This window comes from Littorina saxatilis, linkage group LG6 (assembly GCF_037325665.1).
Source record: "Littorina saxatilis isolate snail1 linkage group LG6, US_GU_Lsax_2.0, whole genome shotgun sequence".
Classification (NCBI taxonomy): Eukaryota; Metazoa; Mollusca; class Gastropoda; order Littorinimorpha; family Littorinidae; genus Littorina; species Littorina saxatilis.
In genome coordinates this window covers 33,629,889-33,653,983 of record NC_090250.1, presented here as the reverse complement: position 1 = coordinate 33,653,983, position 24,095 = coordinate 33,629,889, and the positions used below count along the sequence as shown (strand labels likewise).

Genomic DNA, 24,095 nt, shown 5'->3' with positions numbered 1-24,095 from the left:
TGCAAACAAAACAAGCAACAAAGTCAGTTCTGATGTATTACATGTAGTAGTAGTAGTACATGGTGGTGGCAAAGGTCAATGACATCATCATGAGGGAATGGACGATCATACTGCAAACAAAACAAGCAACAAAGTCAGTTCTGATGTACTAGTAGTAGTAGTACATGGAAAAAGAAAATTACTTCACCACTTAGTGTAAAGAAACAAAAGACAAGACAAGACCGTTTCAAAAATTAGATGTATGTGCATTCATAGATTAAGCACAAACTTACGATCATCAACATGGTGACACAACTGACCCTTTTTTCTGCCGACCCCAACAGTTACACTTACACTTTCATCACTGGAGCTGGGTATTTGGTGATTGATCCATTACAAAGGAAAATTAAAACATCCATGATCCATACTAAGGGAAATAATCATAAAGCAACTTATTAAATGAAAAAAAATCAAGCAATTTTGTTAAGCTCCCCTTTTATTAAATCACAATGGCTACGCAAGAGGACACTGCAGGTTTCACTTTCGTGACGTGGGTTTCAACTTTCATAATTTAAAAACAAGTCGCGTAAGGCGAAATTACTACATTTAGTCAAGCTGTGGGAGAATGAAACTGAACCCACTGCATTTTTTCACAATGACCGTAGTCCGCCGCTCGTACAAAACGCAGTGAAATTAATGAGCCTGTTTAGCGCGGTAGTGGTTGCGCTGTGCTGCATAGCACGCTTTTCTGTACCTCTCTTCGTTTTAACTTTCTGAGCGTGTTTTTAATCCAAACATATCATATCTATATATGTTTTTCGAATCAGCAACCGACAAGGAATAAGATGAAATTGTTTTTAAATCGATTTCGGAAATTTTATTTTAATCATAATTTTTATATTTTTAATTTTCAGAGCTTGTTTTTAATTCTTCTTCTTCTTCTTGTCGATCACTCAGATGGAAACGCCGGTTCTCCGCGCAAATGTTGCCGTGCGCTGTAGGTCGTCCAGACTGCCACAGAGCTTCCCTTGCACCGTGGTCGCCTCCGCCCAGATCTGGCTCCTGAGGCCATCGTGTAGTGGGCAAGTCTGCAGCAGGTGTTCCGTTGTCATGCTGCCTGTTTGACAAGGGCACAGGTCTGACTGGCCAATTCTGAACTTGGTGAAAAGGTGGTGGTTCATTCGGTTGTGGCCTGTCCGCAGCCTGAATATGAGGACCTGCTCAGACCTTGTGAGCAGGTGAAAGGTGTCGTTTTTGTTGTAGTGTGGGTGCTGCTGCAACCACTTTTTGTGTTGCTTGGCCTTGATGATGGTCTTGGCTTCTTTGAAGGTGGTTGATGTGTCATTCTGGTCCTTCGTAGTGCCCTCCTTTGCCAGAGTATCTGCGGCTTCGTTGCCTAGTATGTTGCAGTGAGAGGGGACCCATTGCAGCACGACTGTGTGGGCTCTGCACAGGGAGGTCAAGGCGGATGACAGGTCATTCAGTTCTTTGTCTCTGGCAGTGTCTAAGGCCTGCAGGACTGACTTTGCGTCGCTGAAGAACACAACGTTGTTGGAGGAGAGTGGACTGTGCTCGATGTGGGAGATGTGTTCTTCTTCTCGACCTCCTGGGTACTTTATGTAGATTCCGGCACCACCACTTCTGACAGCCTGGTCGGCAGATCCGCCAGTGTATACATGAGTCCATTGGCGTTGGGGGTAGGAGTTGTGGATGTGTTCAATGGTGAGAGACTTCAGTTCAGCACAGCTCTGGGAGTCTTTCTTGCCAACGCCAGGAATACTGCAGCGTATCTGGGGTCTTCCTTCATCACTCCAGCTTGGGTTTTCAAGGTATTGGGGGATATCTTTGGGTTGCTGGTCCAGGATATCTTGGTGTCTCCTTTCCAACACCCTCGTCTGGTGGATGAAGCTTCCTCTCTTCAGTCTTCCTTTTGTTGGTTGGCACAGTCTGTCTTTCATGGGGTGAGTTGGCAGTCGTTTGAATTTAGCTGCCTGGGTGAGGAGTTTGGTGTCCCTTCTGTCTTCCATGGGCTCATGATCCGAATATAACATATTTATATGTTTTTGGAATCAGAAAATGATGAAGAATAAGATGAACGTAAGTTTGGATCATTTTATAAAAAATAATTTTAATTACATTTTTTAGATTTTTAATGACCAAAGTCATTAATTCATTTTTAAGCCTCCAAGCTGAAATGCAATACCAAAGTCCGGCCTTCGTCGAAGATTGCTTGGCCAAAATTTCAATCAATTTGATTGAAAAATGAGAGTGTGACAGTGCCGCCTCAAGTTTTACAAAAAGCCGGATATGACGTCATCAAAGACATTTATCGAAAAAATGAAAAAAACAACTGGGGATATCATACCCAGGAACTTTCATGTAAAATGTCTTAAAGATCGGTCCAGTAGTTTACTCTGAATCGCTCTACACACACACACAGACACACATACACCACGACCCTCGTCTCGATTCCCCCTCTATGTTAAAACATTTAGTCAAAACTTGACCAAATGTAAAAAGAAAAAGATATACTGACATTGACAATGCCAGCTTTCTTGGTCAAAGAAGAATCCGTTTATTGCTAGGAGAATTGACTATGTATTTACATGTGCAACACTTTTTTGATAGAACTACGGAATGTTGTTTATTGTCTGTTCCCTTTTCCGACCACAGAGGTTGTTCTGTGCAACTCAAATTATCTGAGATTGACAGAGGCCCGAGTTACTGAAAATTCAATAATTCTCTCCTCCAGGATAAAGATTTCATTGATGGTATGAATAGAATGATTGAAAATCACGCATATGATTTTATAAACGATACTGATTATCAAACCGTATGGGAGCTGTTAAAATGTGAAATAAGAGATTATGCAATGCAGTACGCGCAGAAGAAAAGCGTTGAAAGAAGAAACGGTATTGTTTTGTTGTATGCTGAATTAAATGATTTGGATGCAAGGTTAGCGAATGACCCAGATAACTGTGGAATGCAATGCGAGCGTGAGAACCTTAAGTTAAAATTAGAATTAGTTGAGCAGTGTCTACTTCATTGTTTTGTAAGAGCATGTATGCTCATTGGAAATTAAATTTCTTGATTGTATTTCTATGAGTGTGTAATGAGGATTTGCTCAAATGAGTTTGCACCAAAAACATGTTTAAATTTTCATGACAAATTTGAGTTTTAAAAGTGGCGTGTCAACTGTAAGGCCAATAAAAATAATAGGTGTGGTTACGGTAACATAGCCAAAAAAAATAGGGTAGGAAGGTAGGCAATCACTTTTTATTTTTTAAATTTTTTTTTCTAATGTGTACAAATTAAACCTACTTGACAGGGAAATAAGTGTGCGACTCGGGTGCTTTCGCTTTCATTGCGTTTTCTGCACTCGTTTTCTTGTGTTTTTTGTTGTTGTTTTTTTGACAAATGTAATAAAAAGTTATAGGGTCGGCCCCTAAAAATAGGGTAGGTCGGGTTACCGTAACCACACCTATTTTGTATTCAAACAATAAGTATGAATTACTTATTACTAATTTTGTCCAAAATTACATCTTTTTTTTAAAAATAAGTGAACAATATATGCATTGAAACAAAATTTCATGTCTCGTTACAACCGGCACGGTTGGCCTAGTGGTAAGGCGTCCGCCCCGTGATCGGGAGGTCGTGGGTTCAAACCCCGGCCGGGTCATACCTAAGACTTTAAAATTGGCAATCTAGTGGCTGCTCCGCCTGGCGTCTGGCATTATGGGGTAAGTGCTAGGACTGGTTGGTCCGGTGTCAGAATAATGTGACTGGGTGAGACATGAAGCCTGTGCTGCGACTTCTGTCTTGTGTGTTGCGCACGTTATATGTCAAAGCAGCACCGCCCTGATATGGCCCTTCGTGGTCGGCTGGGCGTTAAGCAAACAAACAAACAAACAAAATGTCTCGTTACGAGTGACACACAAATATGAGTATTTTAGTAATCAGAATAGAAATCCAACTATACTGTTCAAAAAAAGAAACGCATAGCTTGTAATATTTGGTTAATTTAGTTATGGCTACAAGGATATCCACCAAACTGCAGAAAATGTTTATCTGGTCGTCGACCTTTCGTCCATTGCCACAAGTGAGCTCTGCACGTGACGCATGCGTTATCAGTGGCTACAATGTCAAAATTGCTCATTTGGCATGACCACTCGTCATGCTTCAGTGTAATCTCGTGAAACTCGCGGAATATTGAGCTCTCACCATGTCTTCCAAAACCCATAAAAGCGGATTGTTCGCCACAAAGAAATCAGACGACAATTCAGCGACGAAAGATGGCCCGATTGAGCAGAGAAGACCGCCAAATTGCATTGGGTCGTTTACAAGCAGGCCAAAGTCAAAGTGCAATCGCCAGGCACTTCCACGTGTCCCAGAGCACCATCAGTAGACTGTGGGTCAGGTTTCAAGCCACTGGCTCCGTTGCTGACTTGCCACGAGCGGGAAGACCAAGGGCGACAACTGCTGCTCACGACCGCTTCATACGGCTCCGCCACCTCCGGAATCGTTTCCTGTCGGCCTCATCTTCTGTCCAGGCTCTCCCCGGGCCACACCGATTATCGGACCAGACCGTGCGGAACCGCCTGCATGAAGCTGGTTTGAGAGCTCGCAGACCTCACAGAGGAGCTGTCCTCACCCGCCGCCATCGCCAGAACCGAGTGCAGTGGGGCAACCAGCACCTTCGCTGGACCGTCCGGAATCACTGGAGACACGTGTGGTTCAGCGACGAGTCCTACTTCCTGCTCCAGCGACATGATGGTCGGAGGAGGGTCTACCGGAGAGTAAACGAACGTTACGCGCCCAACTGTGTGGATGAGGCACCCGTTCATGGTGGTGGAGGCGTCATGGTGTGGGGGGCGATCAATACCGCTGGAAGGAGCACCCTGGTGCACGTCCAAGGGCGCATAACTGCCCAGCGATACGTGGAGGAAATTCTGCGCCCACATGCCCTTCCTCTTCTGGCTGACCAGGATGCCATATTCCAGCAGGACAACGCTCGCCCGCACACAGCACGACTCACCACCCAGTTCCTCACCGACCACCATGTCCAGGTGCTTCCCTGGCCATCCATGTCGCCAGACATGAACCCGATAGAACACCTCTGGGATGAATTGGACAGACGTATGCGCAGGCGAGAAGAAGCGCCGGCAAATCACCGCGATCTATTGCAGGCACTTCAGGAGGAGTGGGACACCATCCCACAGCAAGATATCCGGCATCTGATCCAGTCCATGCCCAGAAGGTGCCGGGCAGTTGTTGCTGCTCAAGGCAGTCACACCCCCTACTGACTTGACAGCCTCGGCACCCAATCGTATTGATTGACTGATTGATTTGAAGATGCAAATGAAATGTGTGTGCGTTCAACTGTGTCCATACCAAATTTCAAACAAATAATCTAAATATTGGATTTTCTGTTAATTTTTTCGAAAAATAAAACAAATTTGGCAAGTAGCAACTATGCGTTTCTTTTTTTGAACAGTATAAGTTTGGATACCAACACATTTGCAATGCCATAAATACAACATAGCTTCTTAAACTTTTGCTCTGAAACTATTTTTGTATTTGTGAGGAGAACATTTTGACTTGTTATGTGTCAATCGTAACAGAAGACACAGTGGTTACGTCATTTTTTTAGTCCAGCCGTCTCAGCTATGTGAACAATAGCAATATATACTTAGCTTACAATGCATGTATCATTGTATACATGTATACAAATGTGATTTTGAGCCATTTAACACTTTTTATGAACAAAATATTAAGCATAGTACTGTGTCCTGCGTTACACTTTACAGTTGACACACATAAATATCAAGCTTTGTCGTGGCATTATCAAAAAGGTATGCTACAAGTTATCTTTTAACTGTCAAAAACAGAATCTTAAAACAGTCTAAATGACTATATTAAATTTGCAAAGCTCTGTTTGCATTCTGAATTTTGCATGTGAATGTCCCATTTCAATTCAAGGATCACCTTTTGGCACAGGCTCATATATTAGGCCGCTGCTAACGGCACGATATCGTTTGGCTAGCAAATATGCTAGCGGCACGATATCGTTTGGTTAGGCTGCTAACGGCACGATATCGTTTGGCTTGGTCTTCAACAAGCAAATATGCTAGCGGCACGATATCGTTTGGCTTGGTCTTCAACCAGCAAATATGCTAACGACACGAACAAACCGGCTTGGCTACAGGAAGGCTAAAGTTTTAACAAAACTGAATCAGTGAATGATGAGACTGAATAAGCTTGAACTTGTATCCTACGATCGATAACCAGGCAAGAGTGTAGTGTACGTCATACATCCTCAGCGGTCACGTCACTTTAGTAACAATATGGCGTCATGTATGACGTACTTCACATGGTGTCTTGGTGAATCCCGCGATATGTGTATGTTTGATTTTTAGAACTAAAGGGGGGAGTTTACGTCCTCTCAGAAACTATTTCTATTTGGGACAAGAGTTGGTGATACGCGAAGGAAACTTTGATTTTTATATCTCTTATATATATATATATCGTGTTGATCACAAAGTTTAAGACCCAACTTTGTAGTGGAAGTATAATGACGTCATTTTTATTTTAAAACGGGCGTAACTCGCTTCAAAATTGACCAAAATTGATGCAGTTTGTTTGCTTTTGGCGTTTTGAACTGGCGTGTATATGATGTCTGGCAGAATCACGTCACAGCTTCATGTAAATCACAGTATAGGAATCGAAATGCTGGCCAACATGCAAACACCGATCATTCTCCGCCATGATGGACAGCAAAACGCGGAAAGAAGAGGAGTTACGTGACAACGGTAGAAAAACAAAGGCTGCTGGGATCGGAACATTTTTCTCATAAACCGGAAGTGACGGAACAAAATGCTCAACTCAACAACAACAACAAAAAATGCCTATCGCTATAAACTCATCAGACGAATGCATATGACGAATTTATGGAAGATTATAAAAATGAAAATGTTGATTGTGACTGTGAGAACAACAACAATGAGAACAAGAAAGGATCGTTTCGTTAGCATCTGGACCACGAATTTGCTTCACATCCGATATCGTTTCGCTAGCATCCAAGCTCTCACAGTTGCTTCGCGTACGATATCGTTTCGCTAGTATCTAAGCCCTCGAATTTGCTTTAGGCCAAAAAAAAAAATAGGTGTGGTTACGGTAACATAGCCAAAAAAAATAGGGTAGGTAGGTAGGCAATCACTTTTTTTTTTTTTTAACTTTTTTTTCTAATGTGTACAAATTAAACCTACTTGACAGCGAAATAAGTGTGCGACACGGGCGCTTTCGCTTTCATTGCGTTTTTTGCACTCGTTTTTTGCACTCGTTTTTGTTTTTGTTTTGGTTTTTTTGACAAATGTAATAAAAAGTTATAGGATCGGCCCCTAAAAATAGGGTAGGTCGGGTTACCGTAACCACACCTATTTTTTTTTTAGGCCTTATATCCGATATCGTACCGTTAGCCACTCCGTATATATATATTATCCTACTTTCAAGCGGACCTTCAGAATCATACAACTACAAATCCCATCATGATACTGTTAGTGTTTCTGTCAAAACGTCTCAACTCTCATCCAACATTATGTCTTGTTTTGACTATTAAAAGTATTATGATGCATTGATTGAACATGGTTCGTACTCAGTCATAGTTATAAGTTAACATGGGTATCCCTGGTAGATACTCCATTATGTTCGGCTGGGAAGTGGGGGGGGGCGGTGGTGGTCTACCCTACTTTAACACTGAACTGCACATACTGTGACTTAGTGCATAGTGCTGTTTATCATAGCATTGGTTATCAGTATCAACTAGTATCATGCCAAATTGCCATAAAAGATTCCAAATAATCACAATTAAAAACGCCTTCCTACAAGGACTTCCAACTAAACGCTGTCCATTACAGTCATCACCACAATATTACTTACTTTTCTGATGATCTCATCGAATGTAAGTCTTACTCTGGACGCGTTAAATTCCAAATGTCGCGCCAGAGAGGCACAATCCGTCAAATCCCCCGCCATTTGTAAACGAAGGGGTTGTTTCCTGTCAATGGTGTGTTTCCGGTTCAAAGAAGGGAGGCAACTCCAAAGGTCCTTCTGTCAACTTTTGCTTCGATCGCTAGTCACCTCCACGACGACATTTGAGTGTAAGAACGTAAGTGATGTTTCAGCTGTCTACAACACATATATGCCGTCTTAAGTGGTTTAATATAGTGAGCGAACACAGAATGTGTACATGGATACGTGTGTCGTTGTGTGTGTGAGTGTTTGTGTGGGCGTGTGTGTGTGTGCACTGTGCGTTCTGTGTAGCTCTGGCAAGTCAGTATATTTGCACATTTCTCTCTTCGACTTTTCCTCTTATTAATACCTTGTAAGTTGTGGTTTGGATGTAACCATTATCTCACCAGATTACATGATTCATCGAACAAAATTGCGTCTTTTTCTCACAGTCTGAATCTTAAAAGCTAGGAAGTTCATAAAAAAAAGTATGTGTGAGAAATAAATGCTTGATATCCAGGTTTCCCCAATACACCAGTTAACAGTTTCGGCACTTACATGGTACAAAGAAGGAAAACTCACGTGATACCCAAAGCGATTCTGGTTGGACGAGAAATTTCGACGAGCAACCGCTGCATCGTCTGCTCAACGTGATGGAAGCAATTGAACGGGACAGTGTGTTTTCCTCTACGTTATAACAAAAACCTCACGTTACATCCAAATTAGCGATGGCGTCAACATGCTGTGTTATTGGTTGCAGTAATGGGAGTAACCGACTTAAAAAATGGTGGTCGGAAGATTGCAAAATTCATTACGTGCCTCAACGGTCGTTTGTGTGTGGTTGCGAACCACCATTCACGGGTGGGCATTTGTTATCGCCTGTGTGTCGTGTTTTGACAAACTTTTAGTACGACTGATGTGAGCCGAATGTATTGGGGAAAGTTCAATGAATGCAAAAAGGTATGCCAAATAGTAGTGTGTCATGTTTCCTTTGCGTTGTGGTGAAATACACAGCAGTTATCTGTTTGCGAGTTGCCTGGAACACGGTTTTTTAATAACATCTCTCGATCTTCACATATTTTGTCATGTGAATAAGAACAGAACAAGTTCGTCAAACATATTTCTTATTTTATCTGCATTGAATGAATTTACAACGTCCTTCTTGTTAATTGTTTATTCATAAAGACTACTTGTACTGAAGAAATTGTTTTCCCCTTTCAACGGGTGGAGTAGTGTGCCGGAGTAGGGTCCCTTGCGTAGAATAACAGGATCTGCGCATGCGGTGAAATCAACCGGAAAAGGAAAAAGACATAAGCATGCCGAAAAACGATATGCGCATCACCCGGAAAAGGAAATGGGTCGAATCTGCTCGCGATAAAAGAAGTGCGCATGTGCGAGATCTAAAATGGCCGCGGAACTGTTAACTGGTGTATTGCTTCGTTTCCGGCCGATTTATGTGGAGCACGTGATGCGCACAAAAAATATTGGCGGTCTAGAAGTGTCGTCTGTGCAATGATCGCGGCGGCTTTCTTGACCGCCAAGGACGACCACGCACGTTGTGAGACGTCATTCGTTAGACCTCAATATCTAGTGTTCATGGTATTCTTTAAATCTGGTGAGTAAACACTACCAAGTGAGTTTAGTGTACACTGTCACAAGCTAAGCCTATACACATTTTAGCATAAAAAATGATTCTGTGAAAAAACTTGCATTCCTATTATCATTAGTCCACAGAAAATAACACAACAGTTATTAATGTATCATGGTTGTTAGTTAATGGAAAAGTTGAGGTAAATCTGTGATGGTTTACATGGAAGGTTGGGTATCTTGAATTCTTAATACTGGCATGACTACTAAGTATAATAAAGCCATCTTTATTCTTCATCGCTCAGAGTTTTTCAGCAATGGCCAAGAGAGTTCTCATTACGGGCGCCTCTGGGCTGCTTGGACGAGCTGTTTTAAAGGAGTTTGAGCGTGATGGGTCATGGAGTGTCCTTGGCCTTGCCTTCAGTCGTGCCGGAGACAAATTACGGAAAGTGGATATCACTGACAAGCAGGCCGTCAACAATGTGATGCAGGAATTTAAGGTGCGTTGTGTGCATGGTGTGCTGTAAGCCTGTATATCAGATGTGATTGTCTGTGTCATTGTGATGCTTGCAGCTGGTGCTAGAACTACATTTTGTCCAAACCTGAAATTGAAGGTACTGTACTCAGAGCCCAAAACCCGAACATTCATTGCTGACAGATGTGAAACAATATAGAGTCAAACCTGGAAATCAATGTTAAAACTTTTTCAAAAATCAAAATTGTGTGCAGGTACTTGTTTAAATCTCTTTAATGAGTCCTGAAAAAAAGTGTCCATAAACTTGTGGAATAAGGAAAGTAATTTATGAGCTACAGAGAACCTGTGTTATCTATGTACTGTACACTTACTGTTTTAAGTTCTATTCATAGTTTTAATGTTGAGCTTTTGACTTTCTGACAGTGTTTCATTTCATGATTTCAGAATTATATTACAGGGGTACCTATCATGAAAGGACATGTGCCCCTACATTGCAGGCATGCTAATTTGACACAGACTCCATTAAATTACATATTCCTACTCCGAATCACATGTAGCATTGACACAATCGGAGATGCTAGGTTCTGTACAGGCTAACCGTCTAAGGGAAGCAACCCCAACCACAAAAGTGTAAACGTAGCCATGGTAATGCCCATACACCCGGGGAGTTACCTCCCCTCGTGCATGCCATGTCACTACTGCTACTGAACACGTGGTTCCTATCATTCGACCTTACAGCTTTCGAGGGAGCAGGTTGTTGTATTTTTGGGCTCCCCTGTGGCTGCGCTGTTGGTGTTGTTTTGACACCCACCGGCCACGTTACCGTCTATCTTGCCTCCTGCTTCGTAGTTGGTGAGCTCTTTCCATTTTGGTCATTATTTTGACAGGAAATTTGTTGTAGTTGCTGATTTTCGTCCGTGTTTGGACCTGTGATATTTCAGTGACTACTGTTGGCCGCCATTTTTGTTGTCAGCATGAGTTGACAGTTTTTGTGGCTAGGCCGATGTATTTTGGAGGTAAACGTATTTTTACCTTCTTACTTGCTTGCTGCTTTGTTTAGTTGGTAAGCTTGTTCCTTCTTGTCTTTAGTTTGACAGGAATTTATCTATAGTTGCTGAATTTTTTGTCCGTTTGGACTCCTAAATGCGTTTCAGTAACTTATCTTGTGGCCGCCACTTTCGGTTGCTCAGCTTTCCTGACAGCTTATTTCGGTGGCTAGGCCTATGTTATGGTGAGGTTCTCCTTACTTTACCTGCGTTTTTGCCTTCTGCTTTGTTAGTTGGTAAGCCATTTCATATTTCGTCATTACTTTGACAGGAATTTTTGTTATTGCTTAATTTTCGTCCGTTTTGGACTTCTAAATTTTGTCCAGTAACTTATCGCTTGGCCGCCATTTTGTGTATCAGCGTCGCTGACAGTTTCTTGGCTAGGCTTTAGCAGGTATCTACCAGTCCGTAGGACTTGTCGTGGTTTCGAATTTAACATGTTTGTTATGTTTTGTTCGTTACTCTTTCTGCCTCGAACAAACACTTTGTGGGGCAGTCATATACTGTTGTACGTCCTGTTTCTTCTCCTCGCCTTCTCTGCCGTTAGCAGATCAGGTGTTTGAGTTATCTTTGTGAAGAAATGTTCGCGTTCCAAGCCTGCGTCTTCCGTTGGTCCCGCTGTCTGTGGGCTCTGTCTTCAGACAGGGACAGACGCGCTCTGGGTTTTCTGGCCAAACTCAGGTAGGCTCTTGATTTGGCTAGGAAGTTAACTGCCTGTTTTTTCCCTGAGAACTCTGGTTTCGGGAGTCTTATGGCTGGCTGGCTTCACGGTTACGTTTACCAGTCTTGGTTTTCTGCTTTCGGTTTTTGATTCACTCTCGATTACCTTCAAGCAGACTGTTTTGGGAACATTCTGGCTTTTAGCCATTTTGTTTATGGTTGCCAGTCACATCGGTTTTTGACCACCGTGGGTCCTCACTTCCGGTAGCTTACGCACAGTCGTAAGTGGCTGCTGTCGGGTGCTACCTCTCTCCCTGCGTTCGCAGGGACTGGTAGGGGATAACTGGCGACCTTCTATTTGTGATTGGTCACTCTTATTTTGAGCTGACTTCTTTCTCACAAGCCTTTTGGGCTTTACTACATCCCAAGGTTTGCAGACTTTGGCATGGTTGTCTTAAGGTCACCGCGGGGGTTCGTCCTTCTCAGTTGAGGGGACAACCTTACGCACGGATCTTCTCAGGACATTAGCATTTCCTTCCAATAAAAGGGGGGGGGGGAAGCTTGTCTTTCCCTTGGCTCGCCAGGGTTATTATCCAAGGCTTGGGTCTATTCCTGTGCTGTTTTTTACGGCTAGGAGATTGGAAGAAGTGCTGAGCACAGCTTTCTGGATCTCTGAGGTTGTCTCTTTCGCTTTTCGCCTGAGATACTTCTCGGCTGTCAATCAGGACTTTCCTTGGTTCCCTCACTGCCTGTTGGCAGTGGGCCAGCCCTGGCAAGGGCTTTTGAGTGGGTTAGTTTTTCTTTCCCACTGGGACCGCCCTGATTCTTTGGCAGCGGTCCAGGTTTTTGGCAAGGTTTTTTGAGTGAGTTAGATTTTTCTTTCCCACCGCCTTGTTGTTGTAATCTGCTACATGTGATTCGGAGTAGGAATATGTAATTTAATCGAAAATTTTATTGTAAATTTTCATTTAATAAATATACCTACCCGAATCACATAGTATATTCCCTCCCGCCAACCCCGCTTTTGATTTGGAGAATTTATTCTTTAGGTCGAATGATAGGAACCACGTGTTCAGTAGCAGTAGTGACATGGCATGCACGAGGGGAGGTAACTCCCCGGGTGTATGGGCATTACCATGGCTACGTTTACACTTTTGTGGTTGGGGTTGCTTCCCTTAGACGGTTAGCCTGTACAGAACCTAGCATCTCCGATTGTGTCAATGCTACATGTGATTCGGGTAGGTATATTTATTAAATGAAAATTTACAATAAAATTTTCGATTTAAACGAGCAGACCAAGGAACAAATGTACAGTAACATATGTGTCCCTTATTCAGAGGTGTTCTTTGGTCATCAGAGGAGCCTTGACCAGCACGGTTGGCCTAGTGGTAAGGCGTCTGCCCCAGTATCGGGAGGTCGTGAGTTCGAACCCCGGCCGGGTCATACCTAAGACTTTAAAATTGGCAATCTAGTGGCTGCTCCGCCTGGCGTCTGGCATTATGGGGTTAGTGCTAGGACTGGTTGGTCCGGTGTCAGAATAATGTGACTGGGTGAGACATGAAGCCTGTGCTGCGACTTCTGTCTTGTGTGTGGCGCACGTTATATGTCAAAGCAGCACCGCCCTGATATGGCCCTTTGTGGTCGGCTGGGCGTTAAGCAAACAAACAAACAAACAAACATAGAGGAGCCTTACATGACAGGCACCACTGTATTTCTTTTTCCCCTGACATTTCTGTTACATGTTGCAGCCTACTGTGGTGATCCATAGTGCGGCAGAGCGCAGACCAGATGTTGTGGAGAAGCAGGTAGAGGCCACGCAGGCGCTGAACGTGTCAGCTACGCATTTTGTTTGTCAAGGTGCAGGTAAGCTCATTGCAATGAATAACAGAATATTTAATTTCAAGGTCATTTGTGCAAGAACAAGACTTTGTGGGTGATCGTCAAAATGGCAGAGACAGATGTTAGCTGCTTTGCTGAGAAAGAATATGCAATTAATTGGTGGAATGAACAAGCTTTGGTTGCCCAAATGATGAAGGCTTGCCAGGATTGCTGTCTTCAAATGTATGTGTCAGTGTGTTATGCAAGACATGGTCAAGCTTAAACAATTTGAGAATGAAAGAAGAGATCTGACTGAACATTATCACATGATTCTGGCATGTTAAATTACACTTGTATAATTGTTAGAAATATTGCATTTCAACTGCAAATATTGGCTTCTCTGTACGATTTCACCAGCTCAGGTTGGTGGCAGTGTGATTTACATCAGCACAGACTATGTGTTTGATGGGAAGAACCCACCCTACAAAGAGACAGACATTCCGAACCCGCTGAATACTTATGGGAAAAGCAAGCTGGAAGGGGAGAAAGTTGCACTGGCCGAAGGAAAAGGTATGTATAGGTTCAAATATTTGAATGGAATAACAAATTAAGAACTCTTGGCAACCAGTGATCAAGATTATCTTAAAATCACGCTGAATCCAAGTTTTCAACCCATCAGAAAAGCTGTTCCCAAATTAGCACACTTGCCTGTTGCAGATCTACCTACCTGTAACATGATTCTCCAGTAATATTTATTCTATTTTTCAGTTGTCAAGCACTGTTTTCAGTAGCAGCCAAGAAAGTCAGACTGTAATTCACAATACCGGCCGCAGCCAACGGAAATACCCAAAATTGTATGTTACTACATGTAAACAGCACCAAAATAAAACCATCAAAAACAAACAATAACGACAACAACTGGAGTGAATATATTCTAGCTTTGAACATCAGGAATTGCAGATTAATGGCAAATACTAGAACCCCCTTGGTGTTATTTTCTTTTCCTTTTTCTCGTTTGTTGCTTCACTGACAGTCTAGTCTGCAAGATAAAAAGAAATCCTTATGGATATTAATATTCCAATTCCTAAACACTATGTATGCTGGGAACTGTCTTCTGAGAAAAGGCATTTCATGCAGTCACCCACACTCACATAATTGGTCTCTCTAGCCCCGCCTTCACATTTAAGTGTTGTTAAGTTACTGAAACATTTTTCTGTTCAGATAATGCTGTGTTGCGAGTGCCCATTCTTTATGGCCATGTGGAGAAGTTGGACGAAAGCGCTGTCACCGTACTGTTCCCCAAGGTGAAGAACACGTCAGAAACATGCGTCATGTCTGATTACGAGCGACGTTACCCTACCCACTGTGATGATGTGGCTTCTGTGCTCAGACAGCTAGCTGAGAAGAAAGTGGAGGTATGTCAAATGTGTGCAGCCATCACACTTTCTTGTTCTCAGTTGTTATAATTGACAAAGTGAACTTTTTTTGTGTCTTGTGGACTAAGTTGAAACAGAATGAGTAAGAACACGAAGCAATGTTTAGAGTTTGAAACTTCAATGATTTTAAAACTTTTGAAATGGGATGATTTCTTCTTCTTCTGGTTTGTCAAATGAGATGAATTCAAAAGGAAATATTCTATGCAGCATAACCAATCATTCCAGGTATTTTACCATTTGAAATCTGAACCCTTAGGCTGGTTGTCGCGACATATGTCGCGCTACTTTACATATACTGTCACCTGGTTGTCACGACATATGTCGTGCTACCGGCTCAGTCTGTTTGGTCGGTTCCGATTACCTCCCATGGATGCGAAAACCTAGATGACCGTTTTTCTTTATTTTTCTCTCTGTTAATTCACCAGTGCCTACGTAACATGTGTTACAGAATTGCACCAGTGTAATGGTTAAGTATGTGTACCAGAAACGAAACCACAAACCAGTCAGATTTACTGGTTAATAATTTGATTGAAGTTTTCTAGATATATGAAAAAAAAATTGTCAGAGCAGGCACATTAAAGTGTGTTTTCAATTTTAGCAGGAATTCATAGCCAGGATTTCTATTTGTAAGGGATTAAAGGATTACCCATTTGAACAAAACGCTAGCATGATCGCATTTTTGATGTATCATTAGTGATCTGTCAAAGCAGACGCATTTAAGTTTATCTTCAACATTCGCAGGGTACTGATATCAGTGGAGTGTTTCACTGGAGTGGTGACGAGAACATGACCAAGTACGACATGGCAATAGCAATGGCTGAAGCCTTCAACTTGCCAACCAGTCACATTCAGGCTGACAAGAATCCATCAACAGGCACCACTCGACCCTACGATGCTCACCTAGCAACATCAAGAGCAGAGGGTCTAGGGATATGCAAACAGTCCAAATTCAGAGAACAGATAAAGCCAGCTCTGGAAAAGTTTTTCCCTTAGAATTTTCAAGTGGTATAGAATTTGTCGGTGCCTTCTTTTACATTGCTGCAAAATTTCATATGCTGACCTCTCGCCCATACTAACTTTTTTTTTTCTCCACTTACTGATGTTTATGCTTTTTCCTCATACCATGTCATGTACATCTAATCACCACCAGTGGAAGTGTACTCATGATAAGTATTATGAACTGATTTTTAATTGCATCAGCTTCGTTTCTTTCTCTAATATTGAGTATTAAGATAGTGGGATGTTTGGTTTGATAAGTACTGTATACAGCTTGCTGTTGTCCAAAGTTTGCTGTAGACACACACCCCTGCACTCTCTCACACACACACACACACACACACACAGCACAAAATATACCCATTTGATAAACATGTTCGGGCAATTTTTATAACTGCTTTTGTCATACATCTTCAATGTGTACAACAGTGTGGTGCACATCATTGCTATCCATTTAACAGTGGAGAATGTATATTGCAATATCAGCATTATATTTTTCACCGCTTTCTTCACCTGCGATTACGATAAAGTACAGAGAAAACTTACTAGTCTTAGAGTTACCGTATTTGACGGACTACAAGCCGCGACTTTTTTTCAACAAAAAAATGGCATTGCGGCTTATAAAAAGATGCGGCTAAAACGTTACCTAATCTTGAATAGCATTCACCTAATGGAAGTCGCCGCGGATTTTCATTTCGCTCGATTAGCGATTACCGGTATTTATTAGCTCTCTACTCAAGACTCGGCGCTTTTCTTTCTTTCGCGAATCTTCGTTTGTCAACAAGTCGTCGTGACAAGATAGCGTACAGAGAAACACCGGATGTATCAGGATCTCGCGCGTGCGAGATTTCATTTTTTGAGTCACTTGAGAAAAAGTGACTCTATGTAATCGGTCAGTGTTAGTCTGTCCGGCCGGCCGGCTGGCCGGCCGGCCGGCCATCCAGCCGGCCGTCCGTAGACACCACCTTAACGTTGGACTTTTCTCGGAAACTATCAAAGCGATCGGGCTCATATTTTGTTTAGTCGTGACCTCCAATGACCTCTACACTTTGACGATGGTTTCGTTGACCTTTGACCTTTTTCAAGGTCACAGGTCAGCGTCAAAGGAAAAATTAGACATTTTATATCTTTGACAAAGTTCATCGGATGTGATTGAAACTTTGTAGGATTATTCTTTACATCAAAGTATTTACATCTGTAGCCTTTTACGAACGTTATCAGAAAAACAAGGGAGATAACTAGCCTTTTCTGTTCGGCAACACACAACTTAACCTTGGGCTTTTCTCGGAAACTATAAAAGTGACCGGGCTCAAATTTTATGTGAACGTGACTCATTGTGTTGTGAATAGCAATTTCTTCCTGTCCATCTGATGCCTCATATAATATTCAGAACTGCGAAAGTGACTCGATCGAGCGTTTGCTCTTCTTGTTAGTGTCTTGCGATAGTTGGAGGAGCGAGAGCCGCCATGTTGTGTATTCGTCTGCTCGAAATGTGCGCAAAAGTCGTAAATCATCCAAAAAAAGCTTATTCCGGGCGGGACTACATGTGTGTGTTGGTCACAAATTGTGTGTGTGATATTTTTCTTCAAACTTTTTCACTTTTCTTCTTTGTTTCACTTGTTTATTCTCGGAGCCGATTTCGCCAAATACCGTACTTTTGTTTGCCTGGTTGTTTTGATTGATTGACACGATCTGATTATATATTTTTTGACGGCGGCTAATATAGTGACGCGGCCTATACGAGGCTCGTCCCAATTTTTTTGTTAAAAGTCGGGGGTGCGGCTTATAAAACGGTGCGTCTTGTAATCCATCAAATACGGTACCTGTAGTTATCAAACCTATCTCCTATGAACTTCATTCTGAAAAACACCTGTCTCTGAGGGGGAGGGGGGTGTCAAGTTCTACTGTAGATCTCGTCTTCACTGTGATAGCTCTACTAAACTTGATTTCAGGTACAAAATGTCATTTAGTCGTGGATGCATTACAATTGTTTAAACTGTGGGCGTTACTGTAACTTATATATGTGGTACAAATAAACGTGCTAGTCTACGAGCAAGTCTTTTCTTCCAACTGCACTGTAATTTAGTTTAATGGACACTGAGAAGATTGACATCAATTGTGTCTGTCACTTTTTGCCTTGTTATACTTAAAAACATAAAAGTATGGCATACAAATAGTTCCAAACATTCACACGTCCAGCAACCAATAAATTATTGCTGTTATGCATACATTTAATGTATAATTGTTCAACACAATTTGAGGGTGCCAACACCAAGGCACACAGGAATTGTATATGACACAAAAACATGTACATATACATTATTAACAACGCCGTGATCATGATTTTGCTCAAATAACTGTTCGAGACTTTGCTGCCTTCCTGAAATTCTATTCACAAAACATAACAGAAAACATGCAGGTATATTGCTTTAGAGTAAAACACCCACATACAAATAGTTATGCACAACAGCACATACAAGACACACACCAAGACAGACAGACACACACACACACACACACACCCTTTTACACATTCTGATTCAGCACATGGTAAAAACCAACCAAACAGTCAAAGCCTACACACTGCCTACACAGTCACCTTGTAACAATAGACGCTATCATCTCTGCAGCCCACCACTAAACGATCACCAACAACTACTGGTGAGGAAAACACATCACCTGGCAGTTCAATGCTGCCCAGTTTTTCTCCCGTTTCACAACACAGTATAGCGACCATGCCTTTGGTAGATCCACATGCTACAAGTTTACGACACCCGCTTGTCGCCACATCATGACTGCACATGGCAGTGAGTATTGCATCAGATTGCATACCTGAGTCAGAAGTTTCTGCACAAAGACCCTCTCTATCTCCAATGCTTTGAGGGGTTGTGCAGTTGCCTTTCAAAGCCTGAGAGTCATCTCTTTCTTGCTCTTCTGCAGGACAGTGCTTTGCAAAGCTATGCTGTTCTCTTCCTTGCTCTTCTGTAGGACAATGCTTTGCAAAACTATGCTGTTCTTCTTCTTGTTCTTCTGCAGGACAGTGCTTTGTGAAGATATGCTTTTCCCCCTCTTGCCTCTGGCTTGACTTTTGAAGGTCAGTGCAGGAATCGACAAGTTTGTGCTCTATGACATTATGCTTTGTACGATTGCAAGCAGCTGCTTCTTCAACAGATTCCTTAATTTTTTGGCCAGTAGTGACTCGGCCACACAAGCAGAAGACAAATGGAGAAGCATAGACAGTGGAACTGGTCATAGTTCTCCACAGAACCTGACCGCTCTCAGAGATGCAGTAGAGGTTGTTGTCGTGGCAACCAAACAGAATACACTGCTGACAGGACCTTGTGGCTTTTGTGACCACAGGAGAGGAGAAGATCGGGGCGTCTGCTTTGAAAGTCCACATCTGAAATTGAACAAAAGCATACCCATAAAACACACAATGTGTGTGTGCATGAATATGAAGTTGTGTGTGAGTGTATGTGTGTGTATGTGTACTATTTTAGGTGATAGGTGCTATTTTAAGCTTGGAAGGGTAAAATTGAACATTAAATGTTGTAAATAAAACGTTCATACACAACATTTATTCAAGGCACATCAGTCTCACAGTTACTGTAGATCATAGCATGAGTTAGAATACAACAGAAGATCCCCCACCCCACGCCCCGTTTAAGACAATTCCCTTTTTGACTCACATGCGAAGCAAAAGTGGGTCTATGTACTCACCCGAGTCGTCCGTCCGGCCGTCCGGAAAACTTTAACGTTGGATATTTCTTGGACACTATTCAGTCTATCAGTACCAAATTTGGCAAGATGGTGTATGATGACAAGGCCCCAAAAAACATACATAGCATCTTGACCTTGCTTCAAGGTCAAGGTCGCAGGGGCCATAAATGTTGCCTAAAAAACAGCTATTTTTCACATTTTTCACATTTTCTCTGAAGTTTTTGAGATTGAATACCTCACCTATATATGATATATAGGGCAAAGTAAGCCCCATCTTTTGATACCAGTTTGGTTTACCTTGCTTCAATGTCAAGGTCACAGGAGCTCTTCAAAGTTGGATTGTATACATATTTTGAAGTGACCTTGACCCTGAACTATGGAAGATAACTGTTTCAAACTTAAAGATTATGTGGGGCACATGTTGTGCTTTCATCATGAGACACATTTGGTCACATATGATCAAGGTCAAGGTCACTTTGACCCTTATGAAATGTGACCAAAATAAGGTAGTGAACCACTAAAAGTGACCATATCTCATGGTAGAAAGAGCCAATAAGCACCATTGTACTTCCTATGTCTTGAATTAACAGCTTTGTGTTGCATGACCTTGGATGGGTCAAGGTCACATGTATTTTGGTAGGAAAAATGTGTAAAGCAGTTCTTAGTGTATGATGTCATTGCTAGGTTTAGTTATTTGAGGGTCAAGGTCATGTAAAGGTCAAGGTCAAGCATGTGAGTCGTATGGGCTTTGCCCTTCTTGTTAATAACTTGTTTTTTCCCAGATGTTTGTTCTTGACCTCTATAAATTTACCTCCATTTCAGGACTCCCTTTTTTTAAAACCTGATATTGTCCAATTGTTGTTAGGTCCTAAAAGTGGGCTTTCACTTCACCTACTTTTTCACCTTTGATCCCCTCCTCCCTTGCATTTACTGACCTGGTCACCTTTGGCACAGGAGAGACAGTAGAGGGTGCTGTCCACACAGCCAACACAGAGACAATCAGCATGCACGGTTGGTGAACTGAATACAGGCTTGCCCACAGATACACTCCATAGCACCTTCCCTGTTGTCTGCAGAAAAAAAGCACATTCACTTATTTTCAAACTCTCCCTCTCTCCAGTTCTCTAGTCAAATCAATTTAGATAAGTTCACATCTCTTCCCCTCCCCACAATTTTAGCTAAGATCAGCATACACAATGAGAACATGCTAATTCAAGAATAACATTCTTACTGTGCCTTTTCTCATATGCACACATGTATGGATATCTGTAAGAGAAACGAACACTAAAACATGCCCCTCAAATGCAGTTTCACAATCTTTAAGGCTGTCCTTTATTTAGCCCAAAGTTGACCAATGAAAATTGTCAAAAGCTTTGTGCAGCGAGATTTGTGAAGTAGACTTTGCGAAAATAAAGTTCTCCCAATTAATATCAAGTTTAAAGTAAAGTACCATAGAAAAGGTTGAAACCACTTACCACAGACATAGCAGTGATGCGACCTCCCAATGTTGCAGCAAATACTGCAGAGCTGTCATCGCTTAGTGCCGGAGATGCAAACACACTGCCACCTCCTGCGCTGCACTTCCACACCACACTCTGGTACTGAGGAAAAATGCCACTTGAACACCGACATCTTTAGTAAAGCAATAGCTAGCCTACTTTCTAACCCGTCCCCATAAAACTGATTTCATGAGAATACACTACACTCGACTTGTAAAATAACATTCTCCTCACTGTGCCTTTTCTCATATATGCACACATGTATGGATAGCTGTAAGAGAAACGAACACTAAAACATGCCCTTCAAATGCAGTTTCACAATCAAATCAAATAAATGCCATAAACAGAAGCAGTTACATAATCAAAGAATAAGAGTGCTTATTATTCTTGTTTTTTCATTCTGAATTTTGAAACGTTAGCATGCAGTCTATCTGTTTTTGGATTAGAAGCACTTACAGATTTCTTTTCTCTGAATACTGTATCATTTTGGAGGTGTGGTATGCGTTCAAGGTGTGCCACTGCAAACCAATGGTTGCAAAACTGAGGATTGGAGCTGCAGGTGCATTGTTTCTTGCTGGTGTTTTTTTTCAATGTTAGTGTTACATAGTGTGGGAATACACATGAGAATGTGTTCCTACACTTGTCTCCTTTTGCTCAAACTTGCAGGAAAAGTTAGCTAGTTACAACAAATTAAAACAAAAAGAATACCACGCCTACACACCTTGCAGTGAAGAGCGTACAAGAAGCCATCATGAGATCCGCAGAAAACAAGGTGAGATGAGTCAGCCACAGGTGAACATTTAACCACATCACCTGTTTTGACCTGCCACTCTATCTTTCCTGTGTCAGCACTTAGCATGTAGATGTTGCTGTCATAGCAACCTGAAACATCAACAATAAAGTAATAGTCTGAGAAACAATGCAATACAATAACACACAATACAGTAAAATTCAACTTTCTCGTCTGAGCGTGGGTACAATCAGAATGTATTATTTACACTGCACACATATTGCAGCTTAAATCCTGATGCCTACAGATGACAAAAACTTTCAGTCAAAATGTCTGTGCCAATAGAGGCACTTATTATTTATGGTTATCTGCTACACTTTTTGGATCAAAGATTTCTTTTACTGGGGTCACGTGACTGCCACTTAAATAAAGGTACCCCCCAAATTGACCTGACAAAAACCGATGGTGCCAATTACAACATCGACAAAAACTCAGGATGGTCACAGCTTGGCAACTTTTACATATATATGAGGAACTAGAATGAATACCCGCTTCGCCGGGTAGCCGGCTTCGCCGGGAAGAAGTACTTAGAGCCGTACGCCGGCTTCGCCGGGTCCGAACAATGGACCCGCCAAGCTTAGGTCCCTCCCAGATTCGTGGAATGGGAACAGCACGAAAATGATTCAGTGGCCATAATGCCATTCCTGACCATATCGAGTCCCATCCTTGTCGACGAATGTAACCGTGTTAATCACCTTTGGAGGCGAACTCCACTCAAACAGGATTGAGCAATTTAGAGCTTATCTCTAAGCCCTTTTGAACTGTTATGGCTTCTCAAAGGAAGGCCAGTACATACAAATACACAAAAGCCGCCAGACCACATCACAAACAGAACTGAACAATCCCCAGGTGTTGCCCACATAGAGAGAGACACACACACACACACACACACACACACAAACACAGAGAAGCCGTATATATAGAGAGATAGATGACAGTGTATTTTTCGCGTGGCTATAAATTGATTCGACCTTTGCACTTTTACAGTGAGGATAATTTACGGGTCCAATTTACGTTCTGGACACTGCGGTGACCTTCTAAAAATAGTAACAGAACGCCGGGAATATTCGAAGATGCCCCACTCATACTATAGTGCACCATACGAAGGAAGGGAGGTAAACGCTGAAAACCTGGAGAAGATAAGGAAGAGTAACTTATAATGGTGAAATGAACACAAAAACCAAAATCGGTTCTGCGCTGCGCGCTGAGAGCACGTGTTGAAATATCTCATCGATGATATTGTGTCCGGGGTGTAGCTGAATACGGTGTCCAAATTTGAAAAAGATCCACCGAGAACTTTGGCGTTGTGATGTGGTGTAGCGGCTTTGGTGTGTCGGTATGGGGGCCCGGGTAGCTGAGGTGGAACCAAAATCGGTTCAGCGCTGCGCGCTGAGAGCACGTGTTGAAATATCGACCAGGTTGTGTCCTGTCCCGGGTCTACCTGAATATGCCCACCAAATTTGAAGCAGATCCATCGAGAACTTTGGCCGTGCATCGCAAACTCACACACAGACACACAGACACACAGACAGACACAAGTCGTATATATATATATATATATAGAAGAATCATATCAATTATCTACCCAGAACATTTTGATTGGTTATTTTGTGTAATTCTTATGTCAACTCGATGAATTAATTTGTCTACAAAAATCACTTGACATAGAATGCAGCCATGATGTTGATTTTGGACCTGTACTCAAAAGAAATAATGCTCTTATTCAAAGCAAAAGCCTAGGCAGATCTGTGATGTTGAACATAATTGTTTACGCTGAAAAAATGGTGCCTTTAACAGTGAACTCACCCACCACTACCAGTGAGCCACAAGGTGAGCGACATGCAGAACCTTCCACACGATCACCAAGTTCTGTGCACCATAGCACTCTCCCGCTCTTCAGGTCAATGGCAAAGAACTTGTGTGAATGGGAACCGATGTACACAATAGACTTGCCATGTCTGCAACCAAGCAGTACAAATGTCAGGAAACTAAAATCCCAAATAGAAATGCTGCTAAGGTTAAAACATCAAGAATAAATAAACAAGAAAGGTAAGTTACTGGAACATTTAAATCATAGACAAC

At 42.1% G+C, this 24,095-nt stretch overlaps 2 protein-coding genes across 4 annotated transcripts in view; one reads left to right on the top strand and one right to left on the bottom strand.

Moving 5' to 3' along the window:
- The first annotated feature begins 8,030 nt into the window (after positions 1-8,030).
- Positions 8,031-18,056, top strand: LOC138969065 (methionine adenosyltransferase 2 subunit beta-like). 3 transcript variants are annotated; one of them, XM_070341768.1, is made up of 6 exons: positions 8,031-8,143; positions 9,879-10,073; positions 13,503-13,617; positions 13,990-14,142; positions 14,794-14,987; positions 15,750-18,056. In XM_070341768.1, exons 1-6 carry the CDS (start codon positions 8,039-8,041, stop codon positions 15,999-16,001), a joined length of 1,014 nt encoding a protein of 337 aa, XP_070197869.1. In that variant the 5' UTR covers positions 8,031-8,038; the 3' UTR covers positions 16,002-18,056. The 3 variants fall into 3 exon arrangements, with proteins under 3 accessions (XP_070197869.1, XP_070197871.1, XP_070197870.1); XM_070341770.1 differs by having other exon boundaries at positions 8,059-8,143; positions 9,889-10,073; XM_070341769.1 differs by lacking the exon at positions 8,031-8,143 and adding an exon at positions 9,365-9,601.
- The window catches only part of LOC138969064 (beta-alanine-activating enzyme-like), a 24,082-nt gene continuing 17,758 nt past the window's right edge, over positions 17,772-24,095 (bottom strand). Inside the window, exons 12-16 of the mRNA XM_070341767.1 lie at positions 23,820-23,971; positions 21,945-22,105; positions 21,200-21,325; positions 20,660-20,794; positions 17,772-19,404 (exon numbers count right to left, since the gene is read on the bottom strand). Coding sequence (XP_070197868.1) covers positions 18,592-19,404; positions 20,660-20,794; positions 21,200-21,325; positions 21,945-22,105; positions 23,820-23,971 — 1,387 coding nt within the window. The 3' untranslated portion in view covers positions 17,772-18,591. The remainder of the gene's footprint in view (positions 19,405-20,659; positions 20,795-21,199; positions 21,326-21,944; positions 22,106-23,819; positions 23,972-24,095) is intronic.